The sequence below is a fragment of the Delphinus delphis genome, chromosome 18 (genome assembly GCF_949987515.2).
Source record: "Delphinus delphis chromosome 18, mDelDel1.2, whole genome shotgun sequence".
NCBI lineage: Eukaryota > Metazoa > Chordata > Mammalia > Artiodactyla > Delphinidae > Delphinus > Delphinus delphis.
This window is the reverse complement of record NC_082700.1, coordinates 24,663,516-24,679,789: the sequence shown is the minus strand read 5'-3', so window position 1 is coordinate 24,679,789 and position 16,274 is coordinate 24,663,516. Positions and strand designations below refer to the sequence as shown.

Below are 16,274 nucleotides of genomic sequence, written 5' to 3'. Positions count from 1 at the left end.
CTTAAAATAAAAGAAAGATGACCAGGCTATCGATCCTGTTTCCTCTGTTTTGCAAATGATAAAAATAATGCACAGAGAGGTTAAGTCACCTACTCATGACCTCGTATCCGTGGATGAGCCAAGATTAGAAGCCAATTATTATACTAACTTTGACTTTTAGCTTAGAATAATAGACAACAGATAAACACTGCCAGCTTCAGGACAGTTTTTAAATATAAACCCAAGCTTACATGCTTGAAAATGAGCATTATGTAATATTGTATAACTTTTAATTAAAATTAAACGCCTAGAAGATTAGGTAGGTACTATTATAAGAAGTGGTGAGAATTTGGCTAACTAGAGAAGACTTGCCTTGTCTAAATACATTCAAATTCATATTATTTTAAAACACTGCATTGACCCCCAAAATACATATATTGGCTAGGTTGGCTACATATTTGGCCCCTGGGCTACCAGTTTATTACCCCTGCTTTATAATGATTAAAATACTAGTAATCAGTTTCTTTTGTTCATTCACAAATAACTTGGGAACTCAGAAGAGAATCCAATATTGGAGGGACAGCATAATATTGAATATTATATCATAGTATAGTATAGTATACTAGTATTATATAGTACAGTATTCTATTATATAGTACAGTATTCTATTATATAGTACTAGTATTATATAGTACAGTATTCTATAGTACTATATAGTATAGTATAGTATACTAGTATTATATAGTACAGTACTCTATTCTATAGTTAAGTCGGACTGCCTGAGTTCGAATCCTGGTTCCAATGCTCTAGTCATGGGTCCTTGACAGAAGTTCCTTAGCTTCTCTGTAGCTCAGTCTCATCACCTGTAAAATGGGGATACTAATATTATTTACTTCATGGGATTGTCATGAGGCTAAAATGCTCAGAACAGTATGTGGCACAAAATAAGAACTCTCTAAGTGACTGCTCTTACTATTATTTACACAACTAACAGTCACATAGAATGAGGTCATTTCTAACTTTCATAAAGTGGAAATTTTGAAAGTTTTTAGGCGTTGGTTAAATTATGCTACATTTTCTCCCTTGAAGGCTCTCTGGCAAGAGAAGAAGCCTCCCTTGAAGGCTTAAGTGGTGTAATAAGTTAAAAGCAAGAACTCGCATACTCTGCTTCCCTTATCAAAGTCCAGGTAGGTCATTTCCTTTTGGGAAATACCATGAGAACAGCCTATTAATTATAGTATATTTATCCTCTGATTCCAGCACATCTTATTTCATTTTTATTTAGAAATTGCTTGTGGAAAATTCCATCTTGGATGTGTGTGATTCCTGGCTGTCACTTGTGGACGGCCTATAGGTGGAGGGGACTGGTAATTGGACGATGATGTTGAGATACAGAGTCAGGTTTCTGGGACCTGACTCCTTTCCTCCTGGAGGTATGGGTGGGTCATGAATTAGAGCTTGAAAGTTCAAGGGCGCTGAGATGACATCGTTTTTGGTGAAATGAGGAAAGGACCCACAACCGTTTAGAGGCTGGTGTGAGTGATGGACAGCACGGGAAAGCACGGTCCCTTGGCAAAGTCATACGGGGTTGGAGAGGGCGTGAGGACAGAGTTCTTCACGTCCTCCACTTCCAAGAGCCTTTAATTTAAACTTCTTAAATGAAAATGCTTGCCAGAGAGTCCAGACTTCAAGGTATAATCTTGAAGCTAACCTTGAACATCCTAAATCTGTTAAGATAAGGGGGAGAGAGGCAATGGACGGGTTCTGATGACAAAGAAGGAATCAAATGAGTTGTTGGGTCAGAGCTCAGTTCAATATAGAGAATTCTGAGGGAAGAGAGTGACAAAGAGAAAAAAAAAATTGCAGCAAAAGAGCCTTGATAAATTGAAAAGTAAAGGCTGGGGGAAGCAAAAGCAGGGTCTTCAGCCTGGACAGATACGTGAGCTAGTCGACACAAGCTGAATAACAAGCGAGAATGTCTGCTGCAGAAGAGCCTGCTGCTGGGAAACCTGCATCTGGTCAGCTCGTCCCACAATGCATTCCATATGGATTAAATCTTGCTGGCTTGACACTAACTTCCAGATCAAAGGACATTTCTCAAAATATCCTTTCTTTCAAGCTTATGCTTGATGAATAAACAGAGCAGGCAAGGAGTCCACAGGCCGATTTGATAGCACATTGTCCGAACACAGAAACCCATTTCCTCCCGAGGCTGTCAAGGCCAAGAGGCACAGACCAACCTCAGGGAAGGCGAAGAACAGAGCTCATGCCAGCACCGCTCATGGCCGTGATAAGATCAGACAGTGCGCACACAGTCTGGCCCTATTCCTGCGGCTCTGCAGATGCGTCTGCTCCAGCTGCCGCAGAGGAAAGAGGAAAGCAGCAGCTGTGGGAACAATGCTCTCTTTGGGCAGCCAAGAGGAAGGAGTGGACCCCAGGCATCGGTTTAGGTTTTTCCGTGTCTTGATGTCACGCTGGGACAGAGGGCAAAGGCACACTCCAGCCGACTAACGGGGGAGACAGAGAAGGCAGGCCGATTCCTGAGCCTTCTTGGGGCTGCTGTGATGTCCACACGGGCTTGCGAAGTCTCTGGAAGCCTGACCCAGGAGAATGCCGCGCTACGAACCTGTGCCGCCAGCCCAAGTGTTGCCGCCCACATGCGGCATGTTGTCTGGGTCCTCCTCGCCGTGTTTGGGGGAACTCACGTCTTCACCGCTCTCTCTGTTGATTGTTATCTAAAAATGAAGAAATAAGACATTATCATTCTCCGTGACCAACACCAGGAGCTGCAGGACAGAAAGAATTGTTTCCCCCCAAGTCCTTAAGGTATGGCGTAACCTCAGGCCACAGGACACAACAGATGCTGTTAACGTCTGGCAAAAGTTTCACCGGATTTTACAACCATTTAGTTGGGAAGGAGACAAGTTTAATTTTAAAAAATATTCTTTAAAGAAAAGGTGCTGGACTGGGTTACAGCTTCAGAATTCTTCTAGCGCAGAGTATGCCTTGAGCATTTACATAAAGAACAAGACCCACCGGAAGCAGGGGAAATGGATCTCTCCAGAGACTGACTGAGAGAGCTCTCAATGGTTTAAAAGGATCACTGCCCAGCTGGTCCAGCCAAGTCACAGCAGATATACATTTACCTATTTAATTTTCCAAGAAATCCCATTCCTCAGAGAAATGCCACTTTATATAAAATATGTGGAAAAGAAAAACAGAAAATGTATCTTTGTGTGCTTCAGTGATATATGTTATACACACCGACACTGAAAACTGCTTATTTCCTGGACCCACTCTGATTTTATTACGGTATTTATAGCTCTCCTAGTTCATCTCGATTTTGAAACTGGATTTACTATTCCTGCAAATCCAACAGAATACGCAGCACTAGCTTTCCTCTTAGAGAGCCTGTGGCTCATTCATTGGTCCTTAATTTAATTCGGCACAGATTCACCAAAAGGACTGATAACCACGCAGGAATTCCATCCTAGCAGTCAGCTCAGTAGATATTACTCCACAGTGAAAAGAACTTGAAGCAGCCATATATCCATGTGCTCTATGAGCCTGCTCCCAAATATAATGATTTTCAAGGCAGACCAGATCCAACATTTATTTATTTGTTCAAATAACACTTAACGGGAAATGTATTGGCAAGACTTCATTTGAACTACCATGGGGCCAACGAAAGCCATGGAGGATTGGTCACTGCCCTCAAATTGCTTACAGTGGAACAGGAGAGCCTGCAAATAGACCTGTAGCATGATGCCAGGTCAGTCTTGAGAGCTGACCCAATCCTTGTTAGTAACTGGACTTTTCATTCTGGAGGTTAGAATTAACGAAGATAGGTAGATAATTTAAGGCCTTTGCAAATAAAATGGCTATTAAGAACGCATTCAACTTAACTTCCATGGTCTTATGTCCGGACTAGTTCATTTCAAATGTTATGACAGCATAAAGAGATTTTAATTAACCAGATCTTTCTACCCTTAGCTTTGGCATCATTAACAGAGTTTTTGACATAACTTCAGCATACTTTAAAATTTTGCAGCCAGGACATGACAATTGATATGAATTCCACACATATAATCATGCTCGAAAAAATGGGTGAAAATAATTTTTTTCTTCTTTTTAAAAATTAAACTATGCAGCATAGATAGCAACATTTAGAGAACAAATAAGCATTTAAAATACTGTCCCCCAAACTTGCCACCACTTTCCAGCTTTTCTAGAGGCAGTGTAAGAGATAATCAGTAAATTAAAATAAGTATACTGACTATGCGAATTCTAGACCAGCGCTAACCAAGAACATTTTCTGTGTTGATGGAAATATATATAACTGAGATGTCTAACATGGTCGCTTTTAGCCCAATGTGGCTATTGAGCACTCGAGGATGTGATTTTTAAGTTTTACTTAATTAACTAAAATTTAAGTTTAAATTACATGTAGCCAGCGGGTATCTCATCAGACAGCACAGCACAAGGACAAGCTTGCCTCAGCCCGGGAGATAATGTTTGGTTATCTTAGCGGTATCTTATAGATGTTTCCCGTGAGAAATGAGAAAAACAAGAAACATTTCAAAATTGCGATAGAGTTTTATTCTGTTGTCATTTTAAGAAATCTATAGAAAAGTTACGACTACGGTCTGATTTTTTTTAAACAAACATATGGAACTTACATATGGAAATACGTTTATTATAATAAGATGGTAAGCTTACTTTTCATACATAAAGACACATTTATTACAATAATGCTGCTCAAAACACTTCTGGACTGTTTCTGGAAGGATCTGCAGAATCCACAGCAGATTCTATTTGAATATCTTTAATGGTGGCCATTTTGTATTCTTTAAAAATAGATTTGATTTTTAATAAATAGCTAAAGGATACTTGGAGCCGATTTCTGGTATGAACTATTTGCTAATTTGCTTTGTACCGTTTGGAAAGTAAATTAACTTCTCTGGGCCTCAACCTTCTCATCAGAAACTAAGTGGGTTCAACTAAATAATTTCTTCCATTCCACCTACCATTGACATGCTCTAGCTGATTCAACGATTCAAAATGTGGTAAATAAGGGATGTTAGTCAAAACCAGGCACAATTATAGAATAATGAGACTAGTTTGCTTTATAAGAGTTGAGATACTTCTACAAGCCAATTCTTAAAGATGAAGTTCCAAAAATGGTCTGGGCAATGACAGCATTATTGGAATAACTGTTCTGAACACCTTTCCTCACTTTAGGGTATGTGTGTGTGTATACTATTTATTAAAAATAAATAGAAGAATGGATAAACAACAAGGTCCTACTGTATAGCACAAAGAACTATATTCAATATCCTGAGATAAACCATAATGGAAAAGAACATAAAAAACAATGTATATATATGTATAAATGAGACACTTTGCTATACAGCAGAAATTAACACATTGTAAATCAATAAAAAATAAATAAATGAATAAACAAATAAATAAATAAAAGAACCTCAGAAGAGGTATAGAAAGCAAAGTCCTATGTGTCTAGTAACTTTACTTTCATCAAAAATCAATCTCCTTCAGACATTTCACAATTCAGTTATTCTGCTGTAAGAGAATAGCCTTTTAAGAAGTACTAAAAATGACGGCACAAGGCAAAAGAAAAAGCCTGTCAAATAGCCCCCCTCAGCTACCTCCAAAATCACACTCTTAAAATTGCAAAGACACCTCTAATGGGCCTTCAGGGAGGCAGAAAATTCGCTATGAACTTTCTGGGCAGAAAGGAACTGGTGTGCTCTTTGCCACCTGTGTGTCTTCCAGGCCACCTGTTGGGGAATGGCGTGGCTCACAACAAGTCAGCCCCACACCAACCCCGAATGGGAGTCTAGACATGTTCCAAAATTGACAAATGCTTGACAAAAACAATCATCGGCCCAAACCTGATTTATTCCACAGAAATACTTAAAAGTGAGGCATTTGGGGAGTTTATCTAATTCTGTGTCATTTTATGAATGCCATTATACTCACACGAGTCTATTTCTCTAGGTGGATGGGAGGAACTCACCTGACAAGCGGTTTCCAAAGCATTTTAGGGAGTCTCTTACGTGAACTGACAATGACTCATAAAAGTTACAAGGCAGGAAGTCTAGGAAAGTCCAACGCAGGACAGAAACTAGAACAGATACTAGGGAAGGCCTATTATTTGAGGAAGCTTGTTTCCTAGGGACAGAGGATGCTATAGAGCCTCTGGCCATTCAAGTTGATAAACTGCTGAATTCTTTGAAGGATGTGTTTTGGAAGGACTTGGAATGCATTTCCTTCGAGGGTTGGTTTCATCTAGAAAGAGCTCAAGTGAGTCAATCCCGTTACTGAAATAGACTTTAATGTATTCACTTAAACGGATCAAAATTTTTCCCAAACCACAAAGTATTGTGGACTCTTACCAACTGTTGATGCAAATGGATACACGTGCTAAGGCCTTTGACGTGTTTCTCACTCACAGCTGACACAACCTACTTCCTTTTAGATAAGCGTGCTATAATCATAAGAACTGTTATCCTCTTTCAGATGAATCAAAATGGAAAAAACATGGAGCTTGTAAATTATAACTCATAAAAATGTCCCAGAGTAAAGCAACCCAAAGCCAGAGCAGGGATGGGACATGACTCATGAAAGCCCTTCTAGGCAAGGCCCATATATTTCAGGCTCCTCCTCAAACTCATGATTTTTAAAAACCATCAGTAAAATGACATAAATAGCCAGAATACAATCTTGGAGGGAAAGTTACTTCTTGGAGGACTGACTGGACAACACAGCTTATTCTTATTTTCCAGCTGGAGACTAGGTGTGGCACAGCAGATGCTTCTAGCTGCCTCCCCAACGTCCACTCCCTCTTTCTCCCTTTTAAACAGAAGTCAGATGCACCACGGTTAGCTGGGATGAAGCCCGGCCACCCCATTCCCCTCTGCCACTGATTGATCTAGGGGAAGGTAGGCGACCCGAGATGTAAGAAAATCAGGAGGTTTCCGGGGAAGATTTTCCTCTCATGTCAAGAGCTCTTTCATTGCCCTGGATGGACCGCCCTCCCCTCCCCTGCAACATACATGCGCTTGCTGCCTTGGCACACGGCGTGAGAATGTGATGCTTAGTGCTGTGGTCTCCATCTGGTGACCATGTGGCAATGAGAAGAAGGTGGCAGAGGGGAGGATGGAGGAGGCTATGTCCCTGATGACACCGCTGAGCTGCTGAACCAGCCACGGAGTCACTTGCTTCTGGTCTTCTACATCAGCAAATAAGAAATGTCCTTAGTTTAAGGTACTGTGAGTTGGGTTTTCTGCTACTTGGGGTCTACTGCATGCAAACTGATTGATTCATTCATTACAGGATGAATGAGAGGCAGCAGGGCAGAAGCCACGGTCTTGATCTTTGGAGGATGTCCTACTTCCAGAAGATGTGCTTTAAATTTTCTGACATCGAAAACTGTCATAATAATATCAGTACAGTTGCCTACAATGTGATGATTAGCAGGCAATTCAATGCATTCACTCATTCATTTTCTTATTCAAACATTTCTGTGTATGTTTATGGCACATTTACTACTCACTGAGATAACGGCGATAACAAGAAACAGGATCTTTGCTTCCAGGAGGATGTTTTATAAAGTGGAACAAAGTCACAGCACAGGGTAATACAGACCATAATAAGGTACTGAATACATCTGCCTAAAAGATTATTGTCTGAGGTTATTCTTATTCTACACTAGAAAGTTAGAAATTTCTATCATAGATACAATGAAAGTCACATAACGTGACCCTAGGAATGATGGTCTTTCATATGAAGACAGCTTGTTAAAAAACAAAACAAAACAAAAAACCTTACCCAGTTTTCATAAACAACATGCAGCTTCTACAACGATAACGCATGACAAAAGTACCGTTGTCCATAGGCAGTTTCTATGTGTCCCAATTTCAATCTCTGGCAAAGCCATCAAGTATGTAATTTATCTCCAGTTTTTCCCTGGCTGGTGGCAACATTCGCTTTCAAATATTCAATGACTTCCTGCCCTCTTTAATCCCTCCTAGTTCTTAAAAAGCAGGGGATGGGGCTTCCCTGGTGGCGCAGTGGTTGGGAGTCCACCTGCCAATGCAGGGGACACGGGTTTGTGACCTGGTCCGGGAGGATCCCACATGCCGCAGAGCGGCTGCGCCCATGAGCCATGGCCGCTGAGCCTGTGCGTCTGGAGCCTGTGCTCCGCAACGGGAGAGGCCATAACAGTGAGAGCCCCGCGTACCGCAAAAAAAAAAAGAAAGCAGGGGATGATCTGATTTTCGATCATTAATATTAAACAATTATGCTGTAGCTGATATTCATTTGCACTAAATAATTAACCCAAAGGGCATTCACACTGTAAGTGCCCTTGATTGGGAAATAAAGTCCTCTTTCCTTTGTCTGAGGTGGGGGACAGGGTAGTGGGTTGGCGGGGGGGCACGCTAGGCCTGTTCCCTGGCCCTGAAAACAAATGCTTATGAGGCGATTGTGGTGTTACAGGTGAGAGGCAGAAGGGACGGTCTGTGGCTTGTCCCAGAGCAGCTCTTGCTCTGATGGAGTGGGTGGAGCCTCTGGTTCAGAAAGGACTCCTGTTCTTTCTCACAGGCTTCTTCAAGTCGACCAGCAGCCCTCCCTCCTGACTTAGGGGACCTTTTGCCCACCTCCCCAGACTCAACCTAATTCTGTCTACTCTCCCCCTTTCTGCGTGAACACTCCTAGAGACGATGCATACTTTGTTTTCTGGTACAAGTGATGTGCTTGGTAAATAATTTAAAATATTTGAAACCGTGACCGCAAACACCCTCCTTCTTCTATCTGATGTGATGTTCTGGAATACAACCCTATGTGCATCCTATGTTATTTCTCTATCCGTGTTTATAGTTTCTTTTTTTTTTTTTTTTTTGCGGTACGCGGGCCTCTCACTGTTGTGGCCTCTCCCGTTGCGGAGCACAGGCTCCGGACGCGCAGGCTCAGCGGCCACGGCTCACGGGGCCAGCCACTCCGCGGCATGTGGGATCTTCCCAGACCGGGGCACGAACCCGTGTCCCCTGCATCAGCAGGCGGACTCTCAACCACTGCGCCACCAGGGAAGCCCATACTTGGCAGTTTTTAAAACTATTGTGTTTCCCCTGTCAACAGAATTCTCTGAGGTGCTAAGTGTAGCTAGGAAAAGGAAGCGTGGGTAGAAAAGCCATCCTACCACTAGGGTGGGGAGAAGCGAAAGGGGGTTTTAATAAGACCCAGGTTCTAAAAATTCTTGAAAGCACTGAGTACAACTCCATGCAAACACATTTAGCGTGGAGGAATTCTTTTCTGAAAATAGGAATGCTAACTGAATCAGTGCTGGACAAGTTATCATAGCGTCCTCCCCATGGAGAGGTATTTCCATCATCAAACACTGGCAAATGGTTTTCTGTTTTGTTTATGCTAAAGTCAGGTTATGTCACCAGCCATCATTTCTTCCAGCTATTCTTCATACCATTGCTGGTTCATCATCTCAGACTCTAAATGTTTATGAAGTCATTGTCTACTGATGTTTACCCTGAGTTTCCTCAACCATTTCCTCAAGGCACATGGAGTTCTTGTAAAACCTGTGTTTTCACATCGAGCGAGACAGTCTTCCTTTGCTTCCAGGAGGCCCAGCATTCTCCCACACTTTTTTTCCCCAATTTTTATTGGAGTATAGTGGATTTACAATATTGTGTTAGTTTCAGGTGTACAGCAAAGTGAAACAGTTACACATAAACATATATCCATTCCTTTTTTTGTTTTTGATTCTTTTCCCATATAAGCCATGATAGAGTATTGAGTAGAGTTCCCTGCACTATACGGCAGGTTCTTATTAGTTATCTATTTCATATATAGTAGTGTGTATATGTCAATCCCAATCTCTCCATTTATCCCTCCCCCCGTTATCCCCTGGTCTCCCACACTTTTTGACAACCATGATGAGTCAAAACTATTAACCAGAATACAAAACACTGGCATAAAGAGAGGCCGTAGAGAAATAAGCCATATGCACTGCACATACACAGAGCTCAGGAGAATGTGGTATGTCAGTCACCGGCTGAGAGCAATTATGGTTCTGTTCTAAGCTCACTGGGTGAGGGACCCTTCCAGGCTGCTGAACTAGCTCCAATGGACTGAGAGTGTAAAACGCCACTTAGCGTGTGGGCAACATACATACACTGAATAGCTGGAATGTATGCATTTATTGTATGCATGCATGCACATACATTTTTAAAGAAGATATTTCTTTAAGTGATAAAAATCAGTGCTACGGGCTGTGCACTGGAAAATGTGGCCACATATATAAAGTGGCATCAGTTCTATACTGTGAGGGCAGGACTGGGTCTTATTCTTCGTATCAGTTTTAGCACCTGGTCTTTGCGTATCGCAGAAGCTCAGTAAATGTGTGGTGAATAAGTGAACGGCTGCACGACAGGCACTGCCTCTGTGGCCATTCCAAAGCTGCAGAATGGCTCCAGCGGGGTATATGTCACCAAGAGTATACGGAAGCCTGACAACTGCTTTCCTGGAACCGAAGGAGGCAAACTGGAAAGCAGGACATTTGGGAGAGGAGAAAAGAATACCATTGGGTTTTGCTTTGCAAGATATTCTTTTAATTTTAGATTGTGAAGGCTCTTTGTGAGCAACAAACTTAGAACACTAAATACCAGAGGGTAAAGCTTTTTAATGAAATGTAGGCCATAGTTATGACACAAATTATGTTATGTATCGTTGATATTGAGCTACATGGTAATTAGACACAAACGATTCCTAGAATGATTGTAATTGGTGAGGGGTTTATATAATCAAACATAAGTGAGTTTGTCATTTTTCTCTTTTGTGTGAGTTCTCCAGTTTCTTCGACAGTGTGACTCTGCCTGTTTCCTGTTTACACCCTGGAACTCACACTCCTTACAGGACGGAGCCCCGGCTGCCCTCCCAGCGAGTTCCCTCCGCATTTTGTCTCGCGTGGCTCGCCCCCTCTCCCTGGGCCCCAACCCCACTCGTCTCGCTCTGTGCCCCCATCTGAGGACTCCAGATGTGAAGCTGTGTATGTGTGGCCGTGACCTGGCCACCTGGCAATGAAACGGGTCATCGGAGGGAAGAGGAGAGAACGTAAGACAAAGTACAGAGACCCTAAATTAACCTGGGGCCCTGGGGCTGAACTGGGGTGAGCGAGTGGCAGCCAGACGTCCCCTGCGTCCTCCCAGTGTCTGTGCTGACTTCTGTGGTGTGACTCTAATGCTGTATGACGCTTAGGAACGTTTTCACCCTGTCCCCTTCCACTGACATCACGTAGCCCAGTTGCTAACACAGTGTAGTGTTCTAGTTGTGCAGCCGAGCACGGTAGCTTCTCAGAACCCTGGTTTTAAGAGACACGCTTTATATCCCACTTCCGACTTATTTTGACTCCTTAATGTCATTGTTAGGGATGAGTAAGTTTAATGTAGATAGAGAATGAGATCAGGCATCTGTAAGAGACAGATTTTAAATGAAAGAAAGCGCCTGAGAGGAATTAAGTAGTGTTTCAGAGGAGGGTGGTACGCAGCAGACTGAGGACTGGCCTGCCGGCTGAAGCCGGATTTCAGCCCGGTGTGGCCCCTCCCTTGCTGTGTGATGCTGAGCAAATCATTCAACCTTTCTGGGCCTCAGTTTTACTCATTTTCAAAGTGGAAAACCAGACTAAGTTCTTTCTAGTTCTAAATTCTTTACACAGGGATCCTTATCTACATTTACTTTGATCCTAGTTTATAGGAAATACGAGCTGTCATGGAAATCAATTTGAGTAAAATAAAAGAGAAGTGTAAAGAATATTTTGATATAATCATGTAAAAGTTTGGTTTTTCTTCAAATTGATTCACTAAGACTAAACTTAAAAAAATTTTTTGGAGAGGCAGCTCGATGTCATGGAAAAAAGCATTTTACTGGAAATTAGAAGACTGGCTTTTGATCTTGGTTCTGGTACTAACTGGTGAAATGGTTTTGGCCAAAGTTACTTATCTCCTCTTAGCTTTCTTTACCTGAAAATCAAGGGGCATGACTGGCAAAAATGGAATTTAAGTACACTACGTGATTCTTCTGGTTGATACTCATCACAATACGAACGCTGGTTTAACCAAAATCCCAGGACAAATTTATTGAGAGGATGTGTAAATCATATAGCGGGGGGAGGGAGATGTTAACTGTGTATCATACAGTAGGGATGGGAAAGTGAAAGTGAGCTAAATCTTTTATATAGATATATATAGAAGTAGAGTTGATTTACAATGTTGTCTTAGTTTCTGGGGGCAAGTATCAGGGAAAGCTTCCTGGAAGAGGCAATGCCCAAGAAGAATCTTGAAGGAAGAGAAAGAGGTGGGCAGTCCATGTGGCTGGGGATTTCAGGCAGAAGGAACAGCAGGAGGGGTGCTGAGCTGGAGACAAGGGGATTAGGTGATAGCTGACACGGAGAGACCTTCGTCTGTGCTCAAACAGCTCTTGCTACAGCACCCCGTACAATCTACCTGCATAAAGGCATATTCATTGAGGTTTATGAAACGCCTCATCCCTTAACCCACCCATTCTGCCAAGTCAAAGTAGAATTAGCTAATCAGAGCACACTGAGGTTTATGTGGAAACCCCAATAACCAAAGGAGAAGTTAGGGGTCATCACTCCTAAACTTATTCTCCCTTATTGAAGAACATCAGGGAGAAATGCATCGATCACTGTGGTATCAGTTCACCAGTAATCAGCAGGTACATTTAAAAAACCAACCTACCTGCCTACCTCCCTACCTATCTACCTCAGTCTTTAGATAAACACTTAGAATTTTTATCATGTGAAATTCCTCCTAACTTCTTACTCTTCCTCATAATCAGGCCGTGCTGTAATGGTCCACGCTGCAGCTGTTGTTGTGTGTTTGCCTCTCTCTTTTTAAAGACAATCTCAGTTTTTAAATATAATTTAATTAATTTTGGATATAATTTAATTGTACCAATCCTAGGAACGCAGAGAAGCAGTACGGAGCATGCCAGCAGCCTGGAAACTAGGTTACCTGAGTTCCAGTTCTAGCTATGCAAATGGGAAAAATTCAAACTCTCAGAACCTCAGCTTTCTCATCTCTCAAATAGTTAAGAAGTGCACATGCCCTCATGGAGGTTCAAATAAGACACAAAGCAGCTGTGTGACTCTAGAAAAAAGTACTTAATCTCTCTGTATTTCAGTTTCTGCATCTACAGAACGAAGGGGGCTGTACTCAGCGAGGCCCCCATGTGTCGTTTCCAGTTTGAAACATGTTTATATCTATGCAAAGATGCTTTCAAAACACATAAAGTATTGTTCAAATATATGATGCAGTAGAGACATATTATTAATTATTAAAAAACAGAAGAAAAGGGAGAACTCTATTTTTTTTTTACAGTTTTATAAATTCCCACCATTTTTCAATTTATTTGTTATAGCATATTTTACAAGCACAGCCACCTGAAGTCATGGAAGTGAATGAAGTTTCCTGAAAAAAGCGTTCAGAATGAAAAGGGTAGTGGCCCAGGAGAGGAACAAATCAGCAAAAGAGACTGAGAAGGGCAGGCAAGAGAGGCAAAGGGTAGTCAGTAAGAGGCTGTGGTTATCAAGGAAGCCAACGCAAGACTGGGCTTCAACACAGAGAGAGTGTGCAGAGTTCAATGCTTGTGAGGGCCAAAGAGATGGTGACTGGAAAGGTACCCATGGAATTCAACAATGTGGAGGTTAGCTGGTACTCCAGCAAGGGCAATTCTGTAGAAGGCGGGGGAAGGGGACAGGAGTCATTAGATGGAGAGGTGAGTGACTGGAGGTCTGTGTGTGTAGAAAGTTCTCTTAAGAGGCTTTGCTGTGAAAGGGATTAGAGTCACATGAATTAGCATGATAGCAAATGAGATCTGTGGTGTCTAGAACAACACTAGAGCGTGTTTAAATACTGATGGGAAGGATCCAGAAAGGAGAGAGAACGAAGGAGACAAAGGATGGAGCAAAATGCCTGTGAAGGTGGGAGGAGAGACCGGCCTTTGATGGAGCGGGAGGGGGTCCTGGCACAGGGCAGGCGGGCGGGCTTGTACATCTGAGCCTGGGAAGTTGGAGGAGCTGCAGTTTGGTCGCTTCTATTTTCTTTCAGAAGCACAAGACTGAAATATTGTCTGAGAATATGGGGGAGTGTAGCTTGAAGTTTGAAGAAAGTAGGGACTGTATGAGAGTCATGGAGATCAGGCTTAAAAGACTTTTTAAAAAAGTCAACAGAATTTTAAAATTTCCAAACACGTTCCTTTAAATAGAAGTTTTGTGGAATATAGCCATCTGCCTGGAGATGATTAAGTATGAGAGAGAGAGGCTGGTTGTGAAAAAAACGATAAGGAAGGTAGATTAATGAAATCCAAAGCTATAATTTGGACAAATTGCAGGTATCTGGACATGAGGAGTGTAATCCTGAAAATGACACCTTCTAGAAGTCGTTCCTAAATTTCCCAAACAAAAGCTGCTTTCATTTCCCTGGGCTCTCATTGCACTCTAGCCTTTTCCTTACTGTCCTTTGTGACACAACAGTCTTATTCACCCACGTGTGGCTTTCCCTCTTCCATTCTCTAGGCAACTTAAAGGCACCAGCCCATAGCCCATAGCTGAACCACATGGTGTGCCTTTCAGTAAATGTTTGCAACCTTTGAAATAGTTGAGGAGGAAATATTATCTGATTTATACAGATTGCCCTCATACACGTTGAGGTAGACTCTCAGGGCATAAAGTAAGCTATCTTTGTAAGAACAAAGGATTTCCAGAAACAGCAACCTATCAGCAAATGGGTGGGCCACGCTTGGAAGCAACATGCTCTTGAGGTGGGCGGCATCTCCACTCTGTTTCACAATTTCACGAGAGCCCCCGCGCAGTCTAGCAAAGGAAATGAAACAACTCCCTCCCCCTGCTCCTATTCTTTTTAGATACAAAAGACAGATAATTATCTAAAGTATTTCTCAATCTGAACAAAATGGCAAAGTGACCTTTTGGTCTGTGGTAGTCTACTCACGTCAGTGTTTGGAGCAAAAGCAAAGCAATGTGCAGGCTTAGAGAACGCTCACGAGGGCCAACTTTCGCTCTCCCACACATTACACAGACCATAAATAAAGAGAAATAGTTTAACAGGCAGCCAGACCTGAAGGGCTCTGAGTCACCCCGAGGGAGTGATAAAATTCTCCTGCTGGTACACTTACACAAACCAAGATGCAATGAATTTTGTTTTGTTTTGTTTGTTTGTTTTTGTTCTGTTTTGTTTTGTTTGCGGTACACGGGCTTCTAACTGCTGTGGCCTCCCCCGTCGCGGAGCACAGGCTCCGGACGCGCAGGCTCAGCGGCCATGGCTCACGGGCCCAGCCGCTCCGCGGCATGTAGGATCTTCCCGGACCGGGGCACGAACCCGTGTCCCCTGCATCGGCAGGCGGACTCTCAACCACTGCGCCACCAGGGAAGCCCTGCAATGAATTTTTTTAGGCTATTCCCTTTGCTCAGTAAACCTGAAAGTTCTAAACCTGAAAGATGGCTAGACTAAGAGGGAAAATAAATCAATCTGGCAAAAACAGTAATCATTCAAAGTGTTGGTAGATTAACTGAAACATATAGGAGAACCAATTTAGTGATTTAAAAATCATACGCTTGCTAGTGAAAAATCTCCATTTCTAGCTTTTGGGCCTAGTTTTAAACACACTGGATGAGTTTTATCTAGTGACCGGGCTACTTAACGCTAAAACTGGAGCTTCTGTCCCATATCTGGTTTGTTTATATTGAAAACAGCAGGGAGAATAAATTTCAAAGTCGGAGGCTTCTTACCGATTTAGCTTTTGTTTGGTGGCAATTATCACCAGATAATAAGTCAAGCCAGTGGATTATTCTGGTGATGATGAAACGTTAGATTACTTTTGGAAAGTGATATTTCCAGTTTATTGAAGTAAAGTATCCAAACAATTGCTTTATTCTGCTTAAAAAAAAAAACAAACCCACAATAACAGAGGACAAGATAAACAAAAACAGGTTAGAGGGAAACAGGGAATCAGTCTGAGAAGTTCTCCTATCCAGTCCTGATTTCTGATAACCACCAGGTTTATCGACGACACGCTTACACAGAACAGCACACTTTCTGTTCCAAAGAATCCTTGTTTTCTTCTTCCAAGATATATATGTACATTGTAAAAAAATCTTCAAGTACCTACTTGGATGAAGACAAACAAGAAGAGCAGGGGAGTTACGCTGTTTGTGGGCAAGAACTGGA

The 16,274-nt window shown here is 42.2% G+C and overlaps 1 protein-coding gene across 2 annotated transcripts in view; it reads right to left on the bottom strand.

The window, feature by feature from the left end:
• Window positions 1-16,274, bottom strand: part of VWA8 (von Willebrand factor A domain containing 8) — a 369,390-nt gene that overhangs the window by 51,290 nt on the left and 301,826 nt on the right. For both annotated transcript variants that reach the window (XM_059995512.1, XM_059995514.1), the window contains one exon: window positions 2,606-2,714. In XM_059995512.1, coding sequence (XP_059851495.1) covers window positions 2,606-2,714 — 109 coding nt within the window. The remainder of the gene's footprint in view (window positions 1-2,605; window positions 2,715-16,274) is intronic.